Source organism: Peromyscus maniculatus, chromosome 20 (genome assembly GCF_049852395.1).
Source record: "Peromyscus maniculatus bairdii isolate BWxNUB_F1_BW_parent chromosome 20, HU_Pman_BW_mat_3.1, whole genome shotgun sequence".
NCBI classification, from domain to species: Eukaryota; Metazoa; Chordata; class Mammalia; order Rodentia; family Cricetidae; genus Peromyscus; species Peromyscus maniculatus.
The window spans coordinates 61379473-61406089 of NC_134871.1; the positions used below are offsets into that span (position 1 = coordinate 61379473).

Consider the following 26617-nt stretch of genomic DNA (forward strand, 5'->3'; position numbering starts at 1 on the left):
GTCAGCACAATGCTCATTTATTTAAATATTATATCTATCTATCTATATCATCTATATCTATATCTATATCTATATCTATATCTATCTATCAATATATATATATATATGCATAATGACATGTGCATAATGTGCCCTAGGAATCCAAAGCAGGACAACGGATACCTAGGATCTGGAGTTATAAGTGGTTGTGAGCTATATGAAATGGGTGATGGGGACCAGTGACCATTATTCTAGCCCCATACATTTTTAAATTATTTTAAATTTAATTTAAACATTTTAAATTATTTTATAGCCTGGTTTATTAATTTCTTCAGGATATTGCCAAGTATTACACTAGAAACTGTCAACAGGATTACATCTCTAATAACCTTCAAAGCAAGTGATACAAAGATATGAGGCAATTACTGTGCTCCTCATGGTATTTCTGTAAGCAGAAGTCTTGTATTTCAACTCAGTAGTAATTTTAGTCTAAGTAGAGCCATAAGTAGATTAAAGTATAGAAAGTGGTTACTAATAGGAGAGAGTTGGGAAATATTCAATAAGAACTATTTCTAATTCAATGGTAGGATTACAACCCATTGCAATTTCTAATTTCTTTTGAAATAAGTTTGAAATGTTACAAGTCAGTCAACATTAACACCACTCCAATATGTGCTATGATATTTATTTATCATGAGATAAGAAAATAATAAAAATAAAGTCTTCATGCTGGTAATGATAGGATCAGAACATGGCCTCTTCAGCCTCAGGGGCTGCACCATGTTCTACTGCTCTGAGCCTGTAGCAGTTCTTATCTGGCCCAAGTCAAGAGAGTATGCCTCAGAATCTACATTACTGACTAACTTAACCATTGCTAGGAATAGAGTATCAATGACATTATTCAAGAATAAATAATTTGATCAAAGACAAACTACGTCAAGGCCACAAATATTCTTCTTGCAATCAATTGCCTTCTTTTCTTTTGCTTCCAATTTGCCTGTTTCATTATGCAGGCCACTTGCATCATGCAGCCCAGAGACAGTGTTATTCAGTGTGTGCTTCCTGGACAGTCTGAAGCGGGGCCCTGTGTAAGCTAGTTGAATTACATATACCCCCATTTACCTGCCTTAGCTGATATAGTGGAGTGACTCACAAGGTATTAAAGCAATTGACACAAATCCAGAGCATCCGTTCTGGCTTCTTTACTCTGCCCACTTTCTCCCTATTTACATTCCAACCAATGTAATGACAGAATGGAGTTCCAGAAGACAGCTGCTACTCACTGCCCTGTGTGAACTCTACTAATAGTTTTTAGTGCTTTTAAGATAAATGAAGTTTTCATAGACCAACCAAACCATATTTATCATCTATTCATATGAATGATAAATTGATTACTTTATTAATGGCACGGTTTTAATTGTCCTGTGCTTATTTTTGATTATCAAGTTTCTTTTTGTGGAACTTATGACAAAATAGTGTTTTGAACATGCTATTGTTTACCTTAAAACTACTGGGATGAAAGATATAATCTATGTAGTACACCAAAATTAAGGAAATATCTTATTTCAATCAAACTGATAAAATCACTAAATATTTGAAGTAATGACCATTTAGATAGTAATTAAGGTCTACATCAGTTGCTGGGTGACTTGGCATCTTAGTTGGCTATTGTCAGGTGAGTAGATGGGTAGCACAGGGATTTTCAGCAGAGTGCTCAAAGCTTGTCCATGAGCTCCTACAATTGTGCAACACTGCCCATAATGAGCAGGAAGTGGAGAAGAGAATCAGAATCTGGAGTTGTTGCATTTCAGGTAATACTCATGAACAATGGCATGGACATTGTATAGTCTGAATTAAACAACTTGTATCTGGGTTTTGTAGTTGTTACTTTGCAGAGTATCTGTCTATCATAGACCAGAAACTTTATAAATTATTGTTTTTCCACATATCAAATGAGGAACTCAGGTTATAGAACAAAGTCCTGGGAGTAGAATTTGGTCAATAGTTCTGGTGTTTACCAATAGGGCCCTTGGAGCAAGGTACTTCCCAGAGTCTGATAAATGGAAAAATAATATTAGCTTCAGAATACTGTGAGGACACATGACTTTTTTTGTTGTTGTTGGTTTTTGTTTTTTTTTTTTTTGTTTTTCGAGACAGGGTTTCTCTGTGTAGCTTTGCGCCTTTCCTGGAACTCACTTGGTAGCCCAGGCTGGCCTTGAACTCACAGAGATCCGCCTGGCTCTGCCTCCTGAGTGCTGGAATTAAAGCCGTGTGCCACCACCGCCCGGCATGGACACATGACTTTTAAACATTCCTTTTTGCTTTGACTAAGGAGAAAGAGCAAGTTCTACCACACCAGTGTCTGGAAGTGGAGAAGGTAGCACACCCAGGGAACACAGCTCTGAAGGGACAAGCGCAGGAACCTCAGGTGAGTCAGAACATGCATCTTACTAGTTAGTTAGTGTGCATTGGACATTGCAGACATCCAAACTGTGGAGGATGGGGTGGGTGTGCAAAACGTGGAAATGCATAAGACGATTAAAATGTTGACTTGAGTTGCTTAAAACCACTGCAGAGTAGGAGTGTCTGTTGATATGGTAGTTACCTAAGGAAGAGGCAGAGGAAACATCTGGAACAGCAGGAAGAGGGGGCCACCCATGCTGCAGTCTCAGGGGCGGATGTGGCAAGTCACAACACAGATTTTAGCAAGATAGAAGTGAGAGATTAAGATCAAGAGAAGGTGACAGGGTGGCAGTATAGGATTTGAGACACAATCGAAACTATGGAATGTCCTGAGACTGTTCTCTGAATCATTTAGTCGGTGCATCAAACACTGTTCTCCCTGCTGCTCCTCTGCTGCTCCAGGCACGAGTCAGGGAGCAGGTACAGCTCACATTTGCAGCGGCTGGTTCAAACACATAGGGAGTAGCAGGTAGTGGGACAGCTCATAGGGGAACTCCAGGCAGTGGACCTGAGGATATTGCAATAAGAAGGCAGTTGGCATCAAGGCTTCCACTGAGAATCTTCACACTGTTTTTCCTGTGTTGTTACAAGTCCAAAAGACTGGAAATTGCCTTTAATCTCATATCCCCATTAATATTATAATGTCTGTGTTCAAAGAATCCATGAGAAGAGATTGCAAACTTTACAAAAACAATTCATTTCATACACAAAGCTGGAGACTCTGATTTGGATAAAGCTTCTAGGCTTAGATGGTAGAGTTTTCCGTTTCAGATGTTTATGATAACGTTCAATGAATTGATGATATCTGGAGCAATTTTAAATGCTACTTTCTTTTTATTTGATAACAGCCGGTCCTACCACATCCACCCATGTTGCTGAGATAGGCAGCTCACCTGGGCAACACAGCCCTGGAGTCACTAGTCCAGCAGTGTCAGGTGAGTCAGGGCCTGCCCTTCAATGTCCTATGATGGGGAAAGAATCAGGGAGTGGTGGAGGAGTCATGAAGGAAACACACAGGTTGCCATTTTACCCACATTTCTCAATATCCCCACAAGGCAATGAGCACATGTTGAAACCCTTTTGGTCTAGTTTGTTGGGGACAAATGGAGAGTTGATAAGACCCCCAGGATCATGCTTGTGAGCAGAGGAGGACCATGAGTGTGAACAAAGCAGGGCCAATTGTGTGAACACAACAGGAGCATTAGGCCGGGAACCTCTCACTCTGATGCCTCAACAAGCACAATAGAGCTCCTAATTTAGAGTTGAGGTGGGATCTAGGTCAACTGTCTCTAACACTCAGATTGGGAAATTGGGGATAAGGAAATGTGAACAAGAATGACTCTGTGTGGTGGTATTGTGTTCCCCAAAATATTGTGTACCCTAATAAACTTATCTGGGGTCAGAGAACAGATCAGCCACTAGATAGATACAGAGGCTAGAAAATGGTGGCATTCACGCCTTTAATCCTAGTATTCCAGAGGCAGAAATCCGTCTGGATCTCTGTGAGTTCAAGGCCACATTGGAAACAGCCAGGCAATGTGACACATGCCTTTAATCCCAAGAAGTGATCCTTTAAGCCCATGGAATGATGGCATAAAGCAGAAAGATATATAAGGCATGAAGACCAGAAATTAGAAGCATTTGGCTGGTTAAGCTTTTAAGCTATTGAGCAGCAGTTCAGCTGAGATCCATTCTGAATGAGGACTCAGAGGCTTCCAGTCCAGTCTGAGGAAACAGGATCAGCTGAAGAACTGGCAAGGTGAGGTAGCTGTGGCTTGTTCTGCTTCTCTGACCTTCCAACATTCACCCCAGTACCTGGCTCCAGGTTTGTTTTTATTAATAAGACCCTTTAAGGTTCATGCTACATCTCTGAAGGAACTAATGGCATGAAGGAACCATGGAATGACCCAGCGATTTCTCCCTTCACTGTTTAATGCACAGGCACAAATGGAGGAACAGGCACAGCCACGACTGGAGCCACAGCAGGAAGCACATCTGTAAGGACAGGTAATGACGGGCAGGGGAAGGTGACAGACAGGCAAGGAGGAGACCTGAGAGTTCAGTGTCCAGATTCCAACAATGATAAAAGTTTTCCACCGCTAATCCTTCCAAAACAGTTCCACAAGCTGGGGAAGCATATATATGAGCCTATGGGGACCAGTCTTGTTCAAATTATCAAACAAAGGAAGCAAGTTTAAGAGACTAAGTAGTCCAGAGTCTTCTAACTGGTTATCATTTTAAAATGATACCCACGAACCCAATTTCTAAAAGTCTGAATCAGGTTACTGAGGCCTTATGAAACACTCAGTCCCTTGTACCCTTTGTTTATTAAACACTGCCATGAGTGGGAAATGTGAAATTTTTGTTCTCAGCTGAGAGCAATCCCACACTGCTTCTTACAGGAGTGATCTACTAAGGCCCGAAATTGAGCTCATACTCATGGGAACACATTCAAATGACACAGTGGGGTGGTATGTCTCTGTTGAAAAAGGCTTAGGCTTTTATTAATTCTCTTTAAATATTTTTCTTTTCTACTTAATTTGACCACAATTTCAAAGCACAAATCTATCACAGGTTGAGACTGCATTGTTATTAGTTATTGTCTCATGTATGTAATGCATTCACCTGGATCTAGATGCCAGAGCCTGACTTGTGAGTGTGATCTTAACCAGTTTAGTGACCTGGAGTATGCCCCTGAACCACATTCAAACACATGCATGGAACAATAAGTGCAGTTGGAGTAGATCTAAACAGCATGGATATTTGATTTTTGTCTAGGGCATTCTCAGTTGCTGTTTTCTCATTAGTAGGTGAAGGAGGGCCCACTATGTCAATGATTACAAAAGGAGCAGCCAGCACAACTAGGGAACAAGGCACTGCAGCTACCACCCTCGGAACCTCAGGTAATTTCAAACATGCACTCAAGTGTCTAAGATATGCCCAACCAGGAAAACATGAAGGCTGTTGTGAACACGGTAGAAGAGCAGATCATTGAAAGTGTGATTGCGTTTCCCAGATCCTCTTCAATGCAGCAGCTGTGCATTAGAATGCATTGCTCTTCTTTGCCAGGTTCAACAGGAGGATCTGTGGGAACCAGCACTGAAGCCGGAAAGGGAAGCTCCCCTGGAACACCAGGCACTGGGACCACCAGCTCTGTTATACCATCAGGTCAGACAGCCTCTTCTGAGGCTGGGGTCAGCACTGGGGTTTTTAAGGAGATCCACAAAGATGATATTGTAAATACCAATGGCCCAAGATATCTTGAAGGACTTTATTATTAGACTTCTCTACTTATTAAACCCCATTCTTCTGTCCTAGGAACAAGAGGAGGAACAGATGCAGCCACCACTGCAGTTGCTGAGGAAAGCACATCTCGAGGAACAGGTACTGAGGCTGTTCAGCATCGGGAAACTGACGCAGTAGATTTGTGAACTTGGTGTTCATAATTTCGTCAGTGGTCCAGTTTCCTGGGAACTGTCTCACAGTTTGCCATTTGCTGCCAATTGCTCTAGATACCAGAAACAAACCCAAAATGTTTGGTTGTTTTTAATACTCTGTATGATATTGAATGGAATATAGGGAAAGCAAGGAAGATGATTATCTCCTCTTCTTTTCAGACATGTCAGATTTTATGTTAAGAGAAGATAGAAACAGAAAAGAAGAAGCAAACAGGGAGAAATTATGTGAATTGTGTGAATGATGTTATGGGAATCAGGAAAGACAAGATCAGTAGATGGTGAATATTAAGTCATCTACACTAATTTTGAAAGGAAGACTATTCTAATGGACAGGACACATAATTAGAATTAAGAGACTTAATGAGATCAAGCATATCATCGCCCAGTGATGTATGAAGGCAGGTTCTTCCATTTTTTAAATGAAGAAGGATTCTTATCACTTAAGAAAATATCTAACTTCTCATTGTCTTGAACTGACCCTTACCTCACTCATTTTCAGGTTCGACCAGGATCACATCTGCATCCACCTCTGGAGAAGCAGGTGTCACCACTCCTGGAGAAGGTCACACTGGAGCCACAAGTTCTGGTGAGATCCAATTCCCTGGGATGATGGCCTAGCCACGACCGTCAATGCCCTCCAAGTATTGTGCTCACTCATGTAATCTGACTCAATCCTGATTAGAATAAAGGGCTTGGGAGAGCCAGAAGGGCAGCGCTGTCTTTTGGTTTAACAAAATATGAATAAATAATTATAGCAGTGGTAGGAGGACCATAAAGATCCTCAAAACTACCAACCAGCTCTTGGCACTAGGAACCATACTGTGTTAGTAGGCTCCACCTCTCCAATCCATGGAATAAAAGCTAGACAAAACACAACTCCTCTGAATAGCACTCTGGGAAAATTGGACAGAGAGATGTCTGACAAAGTTGTGTGAACAGAGTCCATTTTCTGTGTGTAGAGTTGATGCAGAATGGCAAGGAATAGCTTGGGATCACAGCTATTCATCCTTCTCCATACCATGAGTGGAAAGAGTTTTGGGGTATTTGGTGTGGCTGTGATCTACTCCGAGTGTGTTTATGGCCATGGTGATTTGAGGACTCCTTACAACTTATAAGGTTGTAGAACATGAGATGAGGACATTGTATGCAATGCTACCTGGATGAAAGAATCCACTAGAGATTTTTTTTTTTTTTTTACTATTGATGGAGGACTTTTGACAGATTCATTGAAATTAGAGCTCTAGAAAAGTAATTTTAAGGATTATTATTTATTCTTTAGATAGTGGTGTGTGTGTGTGTGTGTGTGTGTGTGTGTGTGTGTGTGTGTGTATTGGTGAAATTATTAAGGCCACTCCACATAGTTGAAAGGGAGATTTATTTAATGGCATAACTTACAAATGAAGAGATTGGTAGGTGGCAGGTTCTGGGAAAGACGCAGCACAATACAGCGGTGTTCTCTGGAGAACTCTCCTCAGTCTACCTCTAGCGTCCAGGGTCCAAGGAGGAAGAGAGCACGGCACATTCTGATCTCGGGTCTTCAGGGCCCTCCCTTGGCCCTGCCTTGTAGGCATGATAGTTACCGAAGCCTCAATAGGGGTTGGAACTTCCATACCAAAGCTGGAATGGCTACCCACTATGTGTGTGTGTGTCTCTGTGTGAATGATTGTTAGTTCATTGGCCATAGAGGTCAGATATGTGGGGTTCTCTTGTTACTAAAGTTAGAGATGGTTGTGAGACACCCCTACATGGGTGCTGGGTACCAAACTGAGGTCCTCTGAAAGGGCAGGATGTGCTCTAAGCCACTTTAATATCTCTTCAATCTCAATAAGTGTACTTATTTATTTATAAAAATGTTTACTATCTTTTTGGAAATTTCATACAATGTATTTTGATCACGTTTGTGTCCTTCTCCCAGGTCTTTTCACATTCAACCCCCTCTTCACTAGTCATATAACTTTCTGTAGTCTTTGTTTTTCAAACCCAAGGATGTCCAGTCTATGTCTTATGCTGGGTCATAATGTACTGAAAAACACAACAGAACTTTTGCACTTTGAAAGAAACTTCTTTACATGAAGACCTGTTACCACTTTTTTGTACATAGATTTGTATTGTAATAAAGCAGTGTTCCCTTCTCTAATCACTCTTAAGGAACTTTAAGATAGCAATGGGTGACAACTTGGGAATGTGAGATTAGTCTCTGTGACATGTGTTGGAGTTCAACTGGAGATCCTTGTTTGAGTTGGGCTCTTGGATGTATATTAATAAAGTGACCTTTACTAGGTCACTGAATTACACTGAATCTCACAAACAATTTGATACTTAGAGGAGATTTTTCCAATATTATACATATATATGTACACACACACACATATATATATGTATTTGTATATAAATACATATATATGTATATATGTATTTGTTCAATACATTTAAAATTTTTATTTCGTCATCAATTGGCCTAGGAGTTACCACGAGACAAATATCCACTGCTGGGGAAGGCAGCACACCCAGGGAACAAGGAACTGGAGCCACAAGCCCAGGAACCTCAGGTAATTCCAAACATGGACCTGAGTATTTAAAGTGTAGTCCTCTAAGAAAACTTGAAGGAGGTGGTAAAGATGCTAAAAATACGGATCACTGACAGTTTGGCTGCATTTCCTGAGGGTCCTTCAGGTGGCATAGCACTGCTCTTGCTTGCCAGGTTCAACAGAGGGATCTTTGGAAACCTCCACAGCAACAGGCAAAGGAAGCTCACCTGGAACCCCAGGCACTGGATCCTCCAGCACTGTGACACCATCAGGTCAGACAAGGCCTCTTTAGGGGCTGTGGAGGGGACAGCACATGGTGTGGCCATGGCATTGAGAGAGGACTAAAACAGCTGTGGAATCTAAGCACATGTATGGAATTACAAAATGTGTTTAAAGATTAGTGTAGCTATCTGTCCATATTAATTTCCATTCTTCTTCCTATAGGAACAAGAGGATCAGATGCGGGCACCACTGTAGCTCCTGGAAAGAGCACATCTGGAGGAACAGGTACTGTGAGAGCCAACAGAGGGACATCCAGTAGTAGACATGTGACCTTAAATAGTGCCTATGATTTCCTGATAAACAGTTCCCTGGAAAATATGACCTTTGTTCATGTGGTGTCAAGAGGTTAGAAATGCACCCCAAATCTTTGTTGTCCATCTTAAGTAGGTGAGATTTTAATTTGGAAAAGGAAGCAATGTGTAAGTAAGTCTGTCTGTCTCAACTACAACTTGGAAAGAGAAAAACTAAGATATATAGAAGAAGAAGAATTAGTACAGAAATTAAGTGGTGTGTGATACCAAACTTACCATGGAAAGACTGTTCTAGAAAGATAAATCAAAGCCATTTGTAGTTCAAGTTGAATTGGGTGTGTTGTGAAGTGTTTTGTTTCTAACACATATATTGCTAAATTAGTAGAATATCAGGTCTACCTGGTTTGCCTCTTTTATCTTGAAAAACAGCTCTCTATGATAGGGACTCATCATAGCTGAGGAGACAGCTATAGCCTTCCTAGGTGTGAAAAAGCAAGCTTATTTGAAGTTACATCCAAAGCAGAATTACCTGCATGTGTGCTTAAGCTAACATTTTTCCGTGGTAGGCACACCCAAAGCATCCCCTGGAACAACCTCTGAAGCAGCTGTCAGCAGCACCCCTGGGACAGGAAGCACTCGAGCCCCAGATTCTGGTAGGTCCACAGATGTCCCTGGTAACTAGAAAATGCTGAGATATTAAATGAGACTCTAGTTGGGATAGAATGAGAATTAAAGAAAATACTGTGGATATGCCTTTTTATGTAACCTCCCTACTATTCAACATAATCAGGAAGGACAAAACACATGCTCAACACAAACAATTGTTTTCTTGGTTTCTTTTTTTTTTCTTTTTTTTTTTAGCATCTTTAAGGACCACCACTGCTGGTTCAGTGGCCCCAGCGAAACCATCCACATCTGCCAGCACACAATCAGGTAAGTAAAGGGAAAAATTCACCGAGTGTTCAGTGTCACATTCTTCTGGTTGTTATCCTAACTTGGGACACTACCATGGAAATGGAAAGTAATATTAGAGACTGGGATGAAGAAGCACATCTGCTGATCAACAGCTGGCCTGTAACTGAGGGAGGGATGGATTAGGTATTCTCTAATCAGAGAAAACTGAGAATGGAATGGTTCATCAAGATCTAGAGTCTCACAATACAGTTACATTTGTGTGTATATATATCCTTTTTAAGACAAAAGCAAACAGGCTTAATAGTCCTTTCATGAAAGTGTATAACTTCACAGAATCTCTGTCTAATATTTTCCCACTTGATCAACCTAAGGCTCACCTGGGGCATCATCTGGATCAAGCCCTGGAACAGCAGGTGTCAGCACTCCTGGAGAAGCAAGCTCTGGAGCCACAGGTTCAGGTGAGATTACAATAGTCTGGGTGATGGTTCAGCCATTCCTGCCCATGTCCCGCAAAATAGGGAGTACCTATGCAATGAAAAGCAACCATAAATTTTCACTTTCATTTCCTGAACTTCTAAAATATTGCCAGCAAAACCATAAAAAAAAAATCAGGTCCTCAACTTCCAAATTGTTCTTCCTTCTAGAAACCACAAACATTTCTGGAGGCTCCACCACTGTCAGTCCTGAAACATCAACTAGACCCTTGGTGACTTCTGCTAGGAGCAGTCCAGGTAAATGAGACAGAGAGAGATGTCTGACTTGAGTGTGTGCATGGAGACCATTTTCTGTATGTGGTGACTGGTGCACAAGAGAAAGGAGTAGTAGAAAATTGACTCTGTAGGGGCTGCTGCATAAAAGGCTGTAGTGACAGATGTGGGATAGGTAATATTTCTGTAATTAGTCTAAGTTTGCACATGGCCACAGTTTTTGATAACCCCTTGAGGCTTGTTAGGTTTTGGATATTGAAATTGGAATGTGACTTGTAATGGGGCTTAGATAGGATAATAACTAGAGATATTTTTGCAATATGAATGGAGGAACCTTCAGACTCATTGACCTTGAAACTGTGTGAGAAGGGTTTTAAATGAGTGAATACTTTCTACTGTGCAACCTCTCTTCATAAGCACTGAGCTCAGCTAGAGACATTAAATACATAAGTGAATGGCAAGCTAAAATGCATCCCATCTATAATACATTAATCTAAAATTATATTGTATGTTCAAATGTTGGAAATGCTGAGTTGGAAGGGAGAAGTGAAAAAAGAATATATGGTAGAGATGTGAAATCAGAGAGCAGCATGGCATGATGAACTTTATCAGTGGTCCTAATGTCCATGTACTGTTTCCTCTGAAAGGGACCCCTGAACCATCAGCTGGTGAAGCAACCGGAGCCTCAACCCAGCCTGGAGAAGAATCAGGTGAGCAGGTGGTGTTCAGAATTGTGGAGTCATTACCCTGTTTCTTATGAAAAGCACAGTAACTACATCAAGTGTATGAACATTTGGTTAACCAATCCCAAGTTCTTAACCTTCGGCGGCTCATGATGTGCTGAGATACAAACAGATCCTATTACCTTTTAAAGACACATTGACACACGAAGACCTGTTATCTTTCTCTTGTCCATATCTTTGTGTTGTAGCAGAACAGTATTCCCTTCGCTCCTTACATTTAATGCGTTTTAAGTACTCGGTCAATGACAACATGGAAATGTTAGATTACTTTGTCACATGTGTTTGAGTTCTCCTGGAGGTAGATGCTGGCTTTTGGCTCTTGCATGTGTTATAGATAAGTAATGTGACCTTCTTTAAGTCACTGAATTATATCCATTCATAAAAACAATTTGAAGCCGGGTGGTGGTGGCGCACGCCTTTAATCCCAACACTGGGGAGGCAGAGGCAGGCGGATCTCTGTGAGTTCGAGGCCAGCCTGGGCTACCAAGTGAGTCCCAGGAAAGGCGCAAAGCTACACAGAGAAACCGTGTCTCAAAAAAACCAAAAAAAAAAAAAAAAAAAAACCAATTTGAATGATACATGGGATTTCTGCTAATATACTATGCATATTTGTCCAACATATTTAAAGTTGTTATTTCCTAATCAATTGGCCTAGGAGTTACCATGAGACAAATATCCACTGCTGGGGAAGGCAGCACACCCAGGGAACAAGGAACTGGAGCCACAAGCCCAAGAAACTCAGGTAATTGCAAACATGGACCTGAGCATCTAAAGTATAGACCTCTAAGATAACTTGAAGGAGGTGGTAAAGCTGCTAACAATACAGATCACTGACAGTATGGCTGCATTTCCTAAGGGCCCTTCAGGTGACATAGCACTGCTCTTGCTTGCCAGGTTCAGCAGGGGAATCTGTGGAAACCACCACAGCAGCAGGCAAAGGAAGCTCACCTGGAACCCCAGGCACTGGATCTTCCAGCACTGTGACACCATCAGGTCAGACAAGGCTTCTTTAGGGGCTGTGGATGGGACAGCACATGGTGTGGCCATGGGATTGAGAGAGAGCCAAAACCACTGTAGAATCTAAACTCATGAATGGAATGATAAAATGTGTTTAAAGATGAGTGTAGCTATCTCTCCATATTAAATCCATCTTTCTTGCCTTAGGGACAAGAGGTGGAACAGATGAAGCCACCACTGTAGCTCCTGGAAAGAGCACATCTGGAGGAACAGGTACTGTGAGAGCCAACAGAAGCACATCCCACAGTAGACTTGTGATCTTAAACAGTGCTTAAGATTTCCTCACAAGACAGTAAATATGATCATTCTTTGTATGGTTTCAAGTGTATAGGAGATCACAAATGTTCCTCTGATTTTTCTTCTATATCTTTAAAGCATGTCAGATTTCAACTTGGCAAAAAGTAACATATAAATAGGCATGTCTCACTCAACTACAAGTTGGAAAGAGAAAAACTAAAATATGTACACAGGTACAATGAGAAGAATAATTAGTACAGAATTGAAGTAGGGTATGATGCCACACTTACCATGTAGGACTCTTTTTGAAAGACAAATCAAAGGCATTTATAGTTGAAACTTGAATTATGTGTTTAGAAGTATTTTATTTCTGACATCTACATTGCTAATTTATTAGAATACCAGGGATACCTTGTATGCTTCATTTATTTTGAATAATGGTTCTCCATGATTGAAGGTATGAGTAATCATCACTATGTTTCTATGTTGCTGATGACACTGGAGACAAAAGTCTAAACAGTCTTATTAAATAAGAAACACAGCGCCAAATGCACAAGAGATTCTAGCTCTAGTGAAAAGCCAAGACCTCCATATCTTACCTCTCACTTCTGTCCTTCCCTCTGAGGAAGAGACCTTCTTCCCATGTGTCCTGTCTTTTATTGCTTTCCTGTTCTGCCTTCTCATTGGCTCTAAGCCAAGCCACATGACTTCCTCATCACTGCCTGTCTATACAGACCTCCTGAGCTGGTACTGGATTTAAAGACTCAAGGGTCACCATGCTTGGCTGTGTCCTTGACCACACAGAGACTATGTCTGCCATGTGATTGGATTAAGGGCACAGGCTACCACCACCTGACTTCTATTTCTGGCTTGCTAATGAGCTCTGATCTCCAGGCAAACTTCATTTATTAACATACAAATAAAATCACATTTCAGCACAATTAAAATATCACATTTTCCCTATTATTCTAATAAAGAGAAAAAGAGAAAAAGTTATAACTAGTATAAGAAAAACTATATACAATAAGTACAGTAACTATATATAATATATACAAGCAATAAATAGCTAAAGGATATCTAGTCCATTTGCATTTGACAGACTCAGAGAAAATATTCTATTATCTATTCTATTTTGGTAATTCCAAAATGTACCTGATTCACTTTTTATCCTAACTTGTATTACTAACAGAGAACTATCTTATAATGTCTTTCAGATTTATACACTTACATCTCTTTAGTGAGTTTCTTTTCTGAAATTCTTAACAAGGAAAATTATAACGATGACTACTAATTTTAAGTATAACTATAACTATCTAATCTTCAACTCCTATAAGTGTAACTATAACTATTAATCTTCAAATAACTCAGAGACCCAAGAAGGAAATAATATTACCTAATAAAACAGAAAGTGCAAACAAGCCACTTCCAAAAAAAAAAAATGTGAGTTGACAGAAACAGCCAGCTGCCTGGACAGTCACCTGAGGTTTCTCCACAATGTAGGGGCATCATCTTTCGCCTATTGGCTTAGTGTATCTGACAGGTTCATTTATAGAAGTTTGCCAAACAACAACATGAGACAGTTATAGCCTTTGGGAGTATGAAAATCAAGCCTACTTCAAGTTACATCCACAAGTTGAATTACCTCTGAGAGTTATTAAGCTAATATTTTTCTATGGTAGCCACAACCAGAGCATCCTCTGGAACAACCTCTGAAGCAGCTGCCAGCAGCACCCCTGGGACAGCAAGCACTGGAGCCCAGGATTCTGGTAGGTCCACAGATGTCCCTGGTAACTTAGAAGTCAGTAGACATGAAATGTTATAGGAAGTGCTGAGTTATTAAAGGAGACTCTAACTGGGACAGAATGAGGTTTAAAGAAAATAATGTGAATATGCCATTTTTTGTAAAATTCCTAAGATTACGGGTTAGCAGTGAGACAAAACACGTGTTAAACACCACCAATATTGTTTCGTGCTTCTTTTTAGATTCTGCAAGGACCGCCACTGCTGGTCCAGTGACCACAGCCAAACCATCCTCCTCTTTGAGCACAGAAACAGGTATGTGAATGGGAAAATTCACTGATGGTTCAGTGTCACATTCTCCTGGTATTTATCCTCACTTGGGACTCTGCCATGCTGATGAATAGAAGGGAATCTGAGAGACTGAGAAGAAGCTTATCTGCTGATCAACAGCTGGCCTGTAACTGAGAGAGGGATGTATTTGGTGTTCTCTAATCAGAGAAAACTGAGAATGGAATGGTTTACCAAGATCTAGAGTCTCACAATACAATTACATTTGTGTGTATATGTATCCTTTTTAAGACAAAAGCAAACAGGCTTAATAGTCCTTTCATGAAAGTGTATAACTTCACAGAATCTCAGTCTAACATTTTCCCACTTGATCAACCTAAGGTTCACCTGGGGCATCATCTGGATCAAGCCCTGGAACAGCAGGTGTCAGCACTCCTGGAGAAGCAAGCTCTGGAGCCACAAGTTCAGGTGAGATACAATAGCCTGGGTGATGGTCCAGCAGCTTTTGTCCATGTCCGGCTGAATATGGAGTACCATGGTCCTCTGGGGGTTTAACTGAATGATACTCCAGTGCTGCAAAGTGCTGAGGGGGGATCATAAATTTTCATTTTCATTTCCATTTCTTGAACTTCTAAGTATTCCCAGCAAAACCACAAAAACAATCAAGTCCTCAACTTCCGATTTGTTCTTCCTTCTAGAAACTACAAACATTTCTGGAGGGTCAACCACTGTCACTCCTGAAACATCAACTAGACCAGTGATGACCTCTGCTAGGAGCAGTCCAGGTAAATGAGACAGAGAAAGAGAGAGAGAGAGAGAGAGAGAGACAGAGAGAGAGAGAGAGAGAGAGAGAGAGAGAGAGAGAGAGAGAGAGAGAGACAGAGAGACACAGAGAGAGACAGAGAGATGTCTGACTTGTGTGTGTACACGGAGTCCATTTTCTGTGTGTGGTGATTGGTTCACAAAATGGAGTAGTAGGAAATTGTTGCTATAAGGACTACTGCATTAAAGACTGTAGTGACAGATGTGGGATAGATCAGTTTTCTGTAATTAATCTGTTTGCACATGACCATAGTTTTTGATAACCCCTTGCAGCTACTTAGGTTTTGGTTACTGAAATTGGAATGTGACTTGTAATGGGGTTTAGATAGGATAATCTTTAGAGATATTTTTTGCAACATGAATGGAGGGACCTTCAGACTCATTGATCTTAAAACTGTGTAAAAAGGGTTTTAAATGAGTGAACACTTTCTACTGTGCAACCTCACTTCATACACACTGCGCTCAGAGAGGTTAAAAACAAACATGAGTGGCAAGCTAAAATGCATCCCATCTATAATGTATCATACACAATTAACCTAAAATTATATTGTATGATCAAATGTTGGAAATGCTGAATTGGAAGAAAAAAGTGAAATATATGAAAGAGGTGTGAAATCAGAGAGCAACATAGCATGATGAACTTTATCAGAGGTCCTAATGTCCATGTACGGTTTCTTCTGAAAGGGACCACTACACCATCAGCTAGTGAAACAACTGGAGCCCCATCCCAGCCTGGAGAAGAACCAGGTGAGCAGGAGGTGTTCAGAATTGTGGAGTCATTACTTGTTTCTTACAAAAAGCACCATAGCTGCATCAAGCGTGTGGACAGATGATTAACGCCAAACAGGTTCTTAAGTGCCAACTCATGATGTGCTGAGATACAAAGATCTTGTTATCATTGAAAGACACATCTACACATGAAGACCTGTTATCATTCTCTTGTCCATAGCTCTGTGTTGTAGCAGAACATTTTTCCCTCTCTCATTACATATAATGCATTTTTAGTCATCAGTCAATGACAACAGGGGAATGTTAGATTTCCTTGGCATATGTCTTTGAGTTCAACTAGAGCTAGATGCTTGAGGTTGGTGTTGGATGTGTTGTATACTAGTAAATTGACCTTCTTTAAATAACTGAATTATATCTATTCACATGAACAATTTGCATGATACAGGGGATTTCTGCTAATATACTATGTATGTTTGTCCAACATATTTAAAATTCTTATTTCCTAATTAATTGGCCTAGGAGTTACCACGAGTCAAATATCCACTGCTGGGGAAGGCAGCACACCCAGGGAACAAGGAACTGTAGCCACAAGCCCAAGAAACTCAGGTAATTGCAAACATGGACCTAAGCATCTAAAGTGTAGACCTCTAAGAAAACTTGAAGGTGGTGGTAAAGATGATAAAAAATACAGATCACTGACAGTTTGGCTGCATCTCCTAAGGGTCCTTCAGGTGACATAGCACTGCTCTTGCTTGCCAGGTTCAACAGGGGGATCTGTGGAAACCTCCACAGCAGCAGGCAAAGGAAGCTCACCTGGAACCTCAGGCACTGGATCCTCCAGCACTGTGACACCATCAGGTCAGACAAGGCCTCTTTAAGGCTGTGGAGGGGATTGGAAGAAAAAAAGTGAAATATAGGAAAAAGATATGCACATGGTGTGTCCATGGGATTGAGAGAGTACCAAAAACCACTGTAGAATCTAAGCTCATGAATGGAATTGTAAATGTGTGTAAAATTAGTGTAGCTATCTGTGCATATTAACTTCCATTCCTCTTGCCTTAGGGACAAGAGGTGGAACAGTTGAAGCCACCACTGTAGCTCCTGGAAAGAGCACATCTGGAGGAACAGGTACTGTGAGAGCCAACAGAGGCACATCCAGCACTAGACATATGATCTTAAGTTGTGCTTATGATTTCCTCACATACATTAATATGGCCACTGTTCATATAGTTTCAAGTGTATAAGAGATCAGCAGTGTACCCCCAATCTTTCTTCTACATCTTAAAAGCAGGTCAGATTTCAATTGAGCAAAGGAAGTAACATATAAGTATGCATGTCTCGCTCAACTACACCTTGGAAAGAGAAAACCTAAAATATGTACAGCAGTACTAGAACAAGAATAATTAGTACAGAAATGAGGTGATATATAATACCATGCTTACCATATGAAGACTCTTCTAGAAAGAAAAATCAAAGTTATTTATACTTATAACTTGAATTATGTGTGTAGAAGTACTTTATTTCTGACACATGTATTGGTAATTTATTAGAATACCAGGGATACCTAGTATGCTTCTTTTATCTTGAAAAATAGCTCTCCATGCTAGTGAAGGTATAAGTAATAATCATTCTGTTTCTATGTAGCTGATGAGACAGTTATAGCCTGTGTGGTGTGCAAAAGCAAGTTCATTTCAAGTTACTTTCACAAGTTGAATTACCTGTGTGCGTTAAGCTAACATTTTTCCATGGTAGAAATACCCACAACATCCTCTGGAACAACCTCTGAAGCTACTGTCAGCAGCACCCCTGGGACAGCAAGCACTGGAACCCAGGATTCTGGTAGGTCCACAGATGTCCCTGGTAACTTATAACCCAGTAGACATGAAAAGTGTTAGGAAGTGCTGAGTTATTGAATGAGATTCTAAATGGGACAGAATGAGGATTCAGAAAATAATGTAGATATGTCTTTTGCTGTAAACTTCAAATTACTCAGGGTTAACAGTAAGGACAAACTACATGTTCAACACCACCTCTTTTTGTTTGTTTGTTTACTTCTCTTTAGCTTCTGCAAGAACCACCACTGCTTCTTCAGGGGCCCCAGCCAAACCATCCACCTCTGCCAGCACAGAACCAGGTAAACAAATGGGAGAATTCACTGAGTGTTCACTGTCAAATTCTTCTGGTTGTTATCCTCACTTGTGACTCTACCATGCTGAAGAATGGAGAGGATTCTCAGAGACTGGGGAGAAGAAGCTCAATTGCTGACCAACACATAGCCTAACTCTGAGGGATGGATGGATTAGGTGTTCTCCAATCAGAGAGAACTACATAGACACCCAGCCCATACTGATGGGGATGAACAAATTCTGCATCCTGTGTGGAGTAGTTTGCAAGAACAGTAGAAGACAGTTCCAATTTTACAGTCTTTGCTATGAGTTGAAACACAGAAAGTTTTAAAGATATATATTCACGAATTGCACAGACTCATGGTATCAGAATCCTTAGAGAGCAGATAGGCACACTGTTCAAATCCTTAAGGTTGCTTCCAAAATGCTGCCCAGATTGCAGACAATAAGGATCAAATGTCTGGAGAGCTATTAAAAATGATATAAAGGAAATAACAAATATTTTATTCACAAACAAATGAACATTAAAAAATCCTAAGTAATATACAGGATTATCCTGGTTAATTTTTCCGTGAACAAGAAATGGAGAAATGAATATAAATCAAGGAGAGTTATGTTAAGATCAGAGTGCAGGTCATGTGTTTGACATCATCACAGATCATGGTCCTGATTTGTTTTCTACTTTGAAAGGAACCAGTGGGCCATCTGTTGTTGAAACAACTGGAGTCCCAGAGAATAAACTGACACTTCCTGAGGCTGACTCAGGTGAGTAGAGGATGAATTTTGTGTCATGGCTTCTGTCATAGGGAGAGTCACTCTCAAGCAATGCCTTTTTTTAAGTCATAACAACTGAAACTCAACTACAAATGTATGTCACATGAAGAACTCCATTGTAAAAAGATTGTCATAATATTACTAAACCAAAATCATCTGGATGCATTGAATTTTCCATGTACCAAATGATTGCAGGGTCAGGCCACCTCTAGGAACCAAAGTCCACATAGACTTTAAAAAGTCTTTATTACTTTCTCAGGCTCTCCTGAGACTTCAAGTCCCATATCTTCACTAACTAGAAGTCTAGGCAAAACCACAGCAGTGAGGTCCAATGTCATCTGTCCTGGAAGCCCATCAGGGAAACTAAACAGTAGAGAAAGAATCTGGGTTCTGCTCTATTCCTTCTTTCAGGTAATGATGGTCAGAACAGGATAAGGTATAGATGGTTTCTCCTAAAATGTCATTGATTTCTTGTACCCTTAGGCTCTTAAATGTTGCTTTCATGTGTAGCATAGTGCCGTTGGAAGATCCAACAGCTGACCAGTTTAAGTTCTCATGGGAAATTTTAAATATAGGTTATTTTTTATGTATCATATCATAGAGAAATGAAATATTACCAGGTATAATCTGAGCAGGTACAAATGAAGACAGAAATGACAGAGGCTTGTATTTAGGAAAGAGCAAGAAATGTGTGAAATGCCCCTTTCCATAGATGCTTGCACAGATTGTGCTCTGCTTCACCTCAACAAGTTTGCTGCACAAAGACTCAGCTCAAAATGGTCAAGTGTCAGAGATAGCTATGTTAATAAAATTGCAGGAAAACAAGTACCATGTCAATAGCTATTAAAAAAATGATCATCTGGGGCCATATCATTCCAGAACTGTGCTTAAACATGGACTGTGACTTTTTGAATTTTACAATGATTAATTACTTAATCTCATGTCTTAATTTGTATTATAAAGGCTGTGTTTTAAGCACCTGTCTACTGCAGACTGGAATGTTTATAATCTATTATTTTAGAGCACATGGCTTGAGAAGCAGAGCTTTGTGTGAGAAAATCTAGTCCTGGACTACTTGTGTTAATTTTTAACATAACTGTAGAGCAATGTGTACCAGGGCTGTGTTTTTTTTTTTTTTAATCTTTTCCACATCTGATAAAAATTAAAATAGTAGCATTTTGGCCATGAATGTTGATGAGAATGTTCAATGGGTTTATTACATTGAGCACAATTTTATTTTTTTACTTTCATTTTTCTTTATTAAGAATTTTTTACTCACTCCACATAGTATCCAGAGATCCCCCTCCTCCCTTCTCCCACCCCCAGCCCTCTTTCCCAAGCCACCCCACTTCCCCACATCCTCCAAATTGAGGTCTCCCAAGGGGAGTCCACAGAGTCCAGCACACTGAGCCTAGGCAGGTCCAAGCCTCTTCCCACTGCACCAAGGCTGTGCAAGGTGTCACACCACAGGCACTAGGTTCTAGAAGCCTGCCCATAGAACAGGGATAGATATCAATCCCCCTACCTGGGTGCCCCCCAAACAGTTTGAGCCAAACAACCATCTTCCGTATCCAGAGGGCCTAGTCCAGTCCCATGAGGGCTCCACAGCCACCAGTTCACAGTTCATGGACTTCCACTAGTGTAGCCGGTCATCTCTGCACATCCTCTCATCATGATCTCGACATCCCTCACCTGCAGTATCTCTCCTCTCTCTCATCAATTGGATTCCCGGAGCTCAGCCTGGTGCCTGGCTGTGGATCTCTGTATCTGCCTCCATCAGTCACTGGACAAAGGCACTATGATGACAGCTAGGTTATTTGCTAGGCTGGTCACTAGAGTAGACCAGTCCAGGCACCCTCTGGACCACTGCCAGCAGACCAAGGTGGGGCCAACCTTGTGGATTCTTGAGAGCCTCCCCAGCAGCACCCTGCCTCTTCCTATTTCCATGATGTCCTCATCTATTATGGTATCTTCCTCCCTGCCCTCCCTCTCTGTCCCTGTTCCAGCTTGACCCTCCCATTTCTCTATGTTCTCATCTCCCACTTCTTGCCCTCTGTCACCCCCCCCACCCACCCACACACACCCAGTCCACTCCTGCAGATCTCATCCATTTCTTCACAGGGTCATCCACGTGTCCCTCTGAGTGAGGTAACCCAGACTCAGAAGGACAAACATAGTATGTACTCACTCATAAGTGGGGAAAGGATGGCCAGACTGCAACCCACAACTCCAGAGAGGCTAGCTAACAGGGAAAGACCCTAGGAGGGACACATGAGCACAATTTTAAATTCCACTTTCTTTTTAATGGGCTTCAGCAGGCCCTACAACACCCCCACCTAGCGGTGAGAAAGGCAGCACACCCAGGGAACCCAGCTCTGCAGTTACCAGTCCATTAGGACCTGCCTATCAATGCCTATGAGAGAAAATTATCACAGGAATGATGTAAGAAACATGCTGAAGGCACACGGGTTTGCAGTTGTGTCCACCATTAATTATATCACCAGAGACAAATGAGCACATGTTGAAACTCCTACTGCCTAGTTTTCAGGGCCAAATGAGAGTAACAGAGAAACTGAAGAACTTTCTTTAGGGCTGAGCAGGACCATGACTGTGAATATAACAAACACCATTAGTGTGAGCACAGTAGGACCATAAGTATGAACACACCATGACCATTATTATTGTGAGTGCAGCAGGACCATATATGTGAGCATAACATGACCATTAGTGTGAGCAGAGCAAGACCATGGGTATGAGTATGGCAGAACCATGAGTAAGAGCATGAGGATTAGGAAACATGACCAAGGACAATTAAGAATGAACTAATGGCATGAAGGGACAATTAAATGTCCTTAGATTGCCTTCCTTCCTGTTTAATGACTAAGCAATGTTTGTCCCACAGGCACAAGTGGAGGAGCAGGTGCAGCTACTACTGGAGCCACTGCCGGAAGCACATCTGGAAGAACAGGTAATGAGGGGCAGGGGAAGGTAAGAGGCAAGGAGAGCTCAGCATCCAGATTCCATCAAAGATAAAAGTTTTCATGGATATTTGTCACATTTTTTTCCATTGTGTCAAGTGCTACAGAAATGAGAAAAAAAATCAAAAGATGTTTGTTGAGTTCTCAGTAGCCTATGTGATGCTGGAAGTTATAGTAGAAACATAGGGAAGAATTTTGGAAAGTAGAAGTTTCTGTCCAACTAGCAACTTCCAAATACACAGCAGCTGCTTCCCAAATTACCACACTGAGGCTTATATTAATTATAAATGCTTGGGTTGTAGCTCAGGCTTATTACTAACTAGCTCTTACACTTAATTTAATCCATAATTTTTGTTAGTTTGTTTTTTGAGACATAGTTTCTCTGTGTAGCTTTGGAGCCTGTCCTGGAACTCACTCTGTAGCCCAGGCTGGCCTCAAACTCACAGAGTTCAGCCTGCCTCTGCCTCCCGAGTGCTTGGATTAAAGGCGTGTGCCACTACCATCCAGCTTCATAATTCTTATCTATGTTTAGCCACATGGATTGGTTACTTTTCTTAGTATTGTATTCTCATCTTTGGTCCTCTGTGGCTGCAGGCAACTCTGACTCTGCCCTTCTCCTTCCCATTATCCTTAGTTTGGTTGCCCTGCCTATATTTCCTGCCTGGCTACTGACCAATTAGCATTTTATTAAACCAATTCAAGTGACAATTTTTATAGTATACAAGAGGATTATTCCACAGCAGTTTTTATCTTCCCACTTTGCTTCTATTTGTAAAGAATACATATTGTGTTCACAGAAGATATAAACACAATATAATAAGCAGGACAGAAAGGAATTGTGGGAGGTGTGTCAATGACATTATAGTCATGAGGATAGACAAGATCACTCAATGCTGAACTTTGATAAAGTAAAATGATTGCTATTTCTTAAAGGAAAAACATTAAGAGAATAAATTCATAATAAGAATGGTTTGATTTACCAAGATATAGAGTCTTACAATCCAGTTACATTTGGTGAATATTTATCATTTTTAAGACAAAAACAACAGTCTTAATACTCCTTTAATGAGAGTTTATAACTTCACATAATCTTAGTCTAACATTTTTCCACTTGATCAACATAAGGCTCACCTGGGGCATCATCTGGATCAAGCCCTGGAACAGCAGGTGTCAGCACTCCTGGAGAAGCAAGCTCTGGAGCCACAGGTTCCGGTGAGATACCACAGCCTGGGTGATGGTCCAGCAGCTCCTGTCCATGCACTACTGAATAGAGAGCTCCTCTGTCTTCCTGGGATTTAACTTAATGATAATGCAGTGCTGATAAGTGCTGAGAGGGATCATAAATTTCCATTTTAATTTCATGAATTCTAAAATATTCCCAGAAACCCCCCCCACACACACACACACAAGAAAAAACAAACAATCAAACAAAAAAATCAGGTCCTTAACTTCCAATTTGTTCTTCCTTCTAGGAACCACAAACATTTCTGGAGGCCCCACCACTGTCAGTCCTGAAACATCAACTAGACCAGTGATGACCTCTGCTAGGAGCAGTCCAGGTAAATGAGACAGAGAGAGGTGTCTGACTTGAGTGTGTGCATGGAGACCATTTTCTGTATGTGGTGACTGGTGCACAATAGAAAGGAGTAGTAGGAAATTGACTCTGTAGGGGCTACTGCATGAAAGGCTGTAATGACAGATGTGGATTAGATCATATTTCTGTAACTAGCCACAGTGTTTTGAAAACCCTTTACAACTTGTAAGGCTTTGGCTATTGTAAAGGGAATATGACTTGATAGGAGAATCACTCGTGATTGTTTTGGAATATAAATAGAGGGGCCTTCAGACTCATTGAGCTTGTATCTGTATTAGAAAGTGTTTTAAAATGTCGATACATTCCAGTGTACATCCTCATTTCATTAGCAGTGAGTTTGTCTTAGGGACATTAAATACATAAATAAACAGCAAAATTAAGTGCATCCCATAAATAATAGATCGTGCACAATTATTCTAAAAAACTGTATATATTTTATGATCAAATGTTGGAAATGCTGAACTGGAAATGAGGAAGTGAAAAAAAGAATATGTGAAAGAGATGTGAAATCAGAGAGCAGCATGGAATGATGAACTTTATCAGCGGTCCTAATGACCATGTACTGTTTCCTCTGAAAGGGACCCCTGCACCATCAGCTGGTGAAACAACTGGAGCCTCAGCCCAGCCTGGAGAAGAATCAGGTGGGCAGGTGGTGTTCAGAATTGTGAACTTACTTGAAGCACAGTAGCTGCATCAACTGTATGGACATCTGGTTAACCAAGCCCAGGTTCCTAATTGAGCCGGAACAAAACAACTAATGTATTTGAGACTACCATAGTAGAATATGAGTTTAGGGAACTCAGGTCTGACATTTACTGCATTCATCTATTATATTCTCTCGAGAATTAATAATAAGAAAACTTAATTGTTAACCAGGCCCACCCAAACTTTAAATAAGTATTCCCTTGATGTTTTCTTGGGCTCTATTGAAACTTTCAGCTCAGCTGAAAGTGCAGGAACCAGAACAAACCTAAACCCCAACTTCACAAGTCCTGGGCTCGCAGATGGTAAACAGTTGTAAATGAGAATTCTGGCCCAAGTGTTTTTAAAGGAATTCTTAACAGACTTTTTTTTTTCTATAATACAATCCAGGCTTAATTATTCCTTGTATTTAAATGAGTCATAGTATCTTTAATCTTTCATAGTTGCTTTATCATATCCAGTTACAATTTTATGTTCCCCATTCCTTCAGTGTTGATGATGCTGATACAGATTTTTAGGCAACTAATTATTTTGCCTGTATCTTACCAGCAACAACTCAAGTTTCTACAGGTGTAACCAAAACAACAGACAAAGATAACGGAAATGCCAATGACCTACCATTCAGAGGAGGTAAGAGCACATAATCAGTCAATAGGAATAGTGTAAAAATATGTTAAAATGATTATATTGTTACTTGACACTTCAGGGTTTCCCTGTTAACCTCACACATGTACCTTTTAAGTTAGTAAACATTAGTGGCTAGGTGATGACATTTCTGTGATCATTGAGATATTATTAAATTTACAAGATGCAAAAGTGCATTAGAACTTCCCCATTCTTTGATCTGTAGGTAAAAGCTGAAACCAACAAAAGATAAAGAAAATGTGTTTATCCTTGTGAATGTAGTCTATTGAGAGTCTTTAACTAAAAGTTATGACTTGGAGAATTTGCAGGACAATATTCATTAATGAGATGATTTGTTGAAAACAGAACTTACAGAGTGTCTTAATTAGGATTCACTATTACTGTGATGAAGTACCATGGCCAAGGCAACTTCTAAAATGAAACATCTAGTTGGAGCCTTGCTTACAGTTTCCGAGTGTTAGTCTATGACCACCATGGCAGGGACCACAGCAGCAGTCATGAAGTCATAGCTCTGGAGCAGTAAGTGAGAGCTTCTGTCCTGCTCTGTGGGCAGAAAGTTGAGAAAGAGTAGACTGGGCCTGACTTGGGCTTTGCAAACCTAAAAGCCCAACCCCAGTGACACACATCCTCCAACAAAGCCACATCTCCTATCAAGGCCACAAATCCTCCAACAAGGCCGTACCTCCTAATCCTTTCAAAGTGGTTCTATGAAAAGGGCAACAAGCATATAAATTTTGAGGCTATGGGGCCCATTCTCACTCGAACTATTACACATAGGAACACAGTTCAAATGAATAAATAATTTAGTACCCTTTAACTTGTTTTTTACAAGACAGGGTTTCTCTGTGTAGCCCTGGCTGTCCTGGACTCCCTCCGTAGACCAGACTACCCTAGAACTCATGGAGATCTGCCTGCCTCAGCCTCCTGAGTGCAGTGCCACCACCGCCCAGCAACTGATTGTAATTTCAAAATGATATTCATAAACCCACATTTCCTGAAGTCTGAATCAGGATACTAGGACCTTATGGAAAACCCAGTCCCTTGGGCCCTTTGTGTATCATACACTGTCACTGGTGATGAGGAGCAGACGCGAGTTTTGCTTCTTTGCTGACAGCAATTCCACACTGCTTCTTACAGGAGTGATGTACTAAGGCCTGAAACTGAGGTCATACTCATGGGAACACATTCAAATGACACAGTGGGGTGGTATTTCTCTGTTGAAAAAGGCTTAGGCTTTTATTAATTCTCTTTAAATATTTTGCTTTTCTACTTACATTGACCACAATTTTAAAACATAAATCTATCACAGCTTGAGATTGTTATATTAGCTATTGTCTCATGTATGTAATGGGTTCAGCTGGATCTAGATGCCAGAGCTTGACTTGTGAGTGTGATCTTAACCAGTTCAGTGACCTGGAGTATGCCCCTGAATCACATCCAAACACATGCAAGGAACAATAAGTGCAGTTGGAGTAGATCTAAACAGTATGGAAATTTGATTTTTGTCTAGGGCATTCTCAGTTGCTGTTTTCTCATTAGTAGGTGAAGGAGGACCCACTATGCCAATGATTACAAGAGGAGCAGCCAGCACACCCAGGGAACAAAGCACTGCAGCTACCACCCTAGGAACATCAGGTAA

General features: G+C 40.7%; 1 protein-coding gene and 1 long non-coding RNA gene across 2 annotated transcripts in view; both read left to right on the top strand.

The window, feature by feature from the left end:
* Muc19 (mucin 19, oligomeric) overlaps positions 1–26617 on the top strand; it is a 171016-nt gene that overhangs the window by 107468 nt on the left and 36931 nt on the right. Inside the window, exons 70-90 of the mRNA XM_076555688.1 lie at positions 2312–2407; positions 6400–6486; positions 8873–9055; positions 9528–9614; positions 9823–9894; positions 10210–10334; positions 11231–11293; positions 12183–12363; positions 12491–12556; positions 14260–14346; positions 14564–14635; positions 14952–15138; positions 15245–15393; positions 17222–17287; positions 18222–18293; positions 18976–19050; positions 21962–22027; positions 23510–23596; positions 24210–24272; positions 24883–24963; positions 26518–26613. Of these exons, the coding sequence (XP_076411803.1) occupies positions 2312–2407; positions 6400–6486; positions 8873–9055; positions 9528–9614; positions 9823–9894; positions 10210–10334; positions 11231–11293; positions 12183–12363; positions 12491–12556; positions 14260–14346; positions 14564–14635; positions 14952–15138; positions 15245–15393; positions 17222–17287; positions 18222–18293; positions 18976–19050; positions 21962–22027; positions 23510–23596; positions 24210–24272; positions 24883–24963; positions 26518–26613 (2061 nt within the window). The remainder of the gene's footprint in view (positions 1–2311; positions 2408–6399; positions 6487–8872; positions 9056–9527; positions 9615–9822; positions 9895–10209; positions 10335–11230; positions 11294–12182; positions 12364–12490; positions 12557–14259; positions 14347–14563; positions 14636–14951; positions 15139–15244; positions 15394–17221; positions 17288–18221; positions 18294–18975; positions 19051–21961; positions 22028–23509; positions 23597–24209; positions 24273–24882; positions 24964–26517; positions 26614–26617) is intronic.
* LOC143269806 (uncharacterized) lies at positions 3288–5339 on the top strand. The gene is made up of 3 exons (XR_013046558.1): positions 3288–3377; positions 4384–4449; positions 5250–5339. It is a non-coding gene; the product is annotated as an uncharacterized LOC143269806 (long non-coding RNA).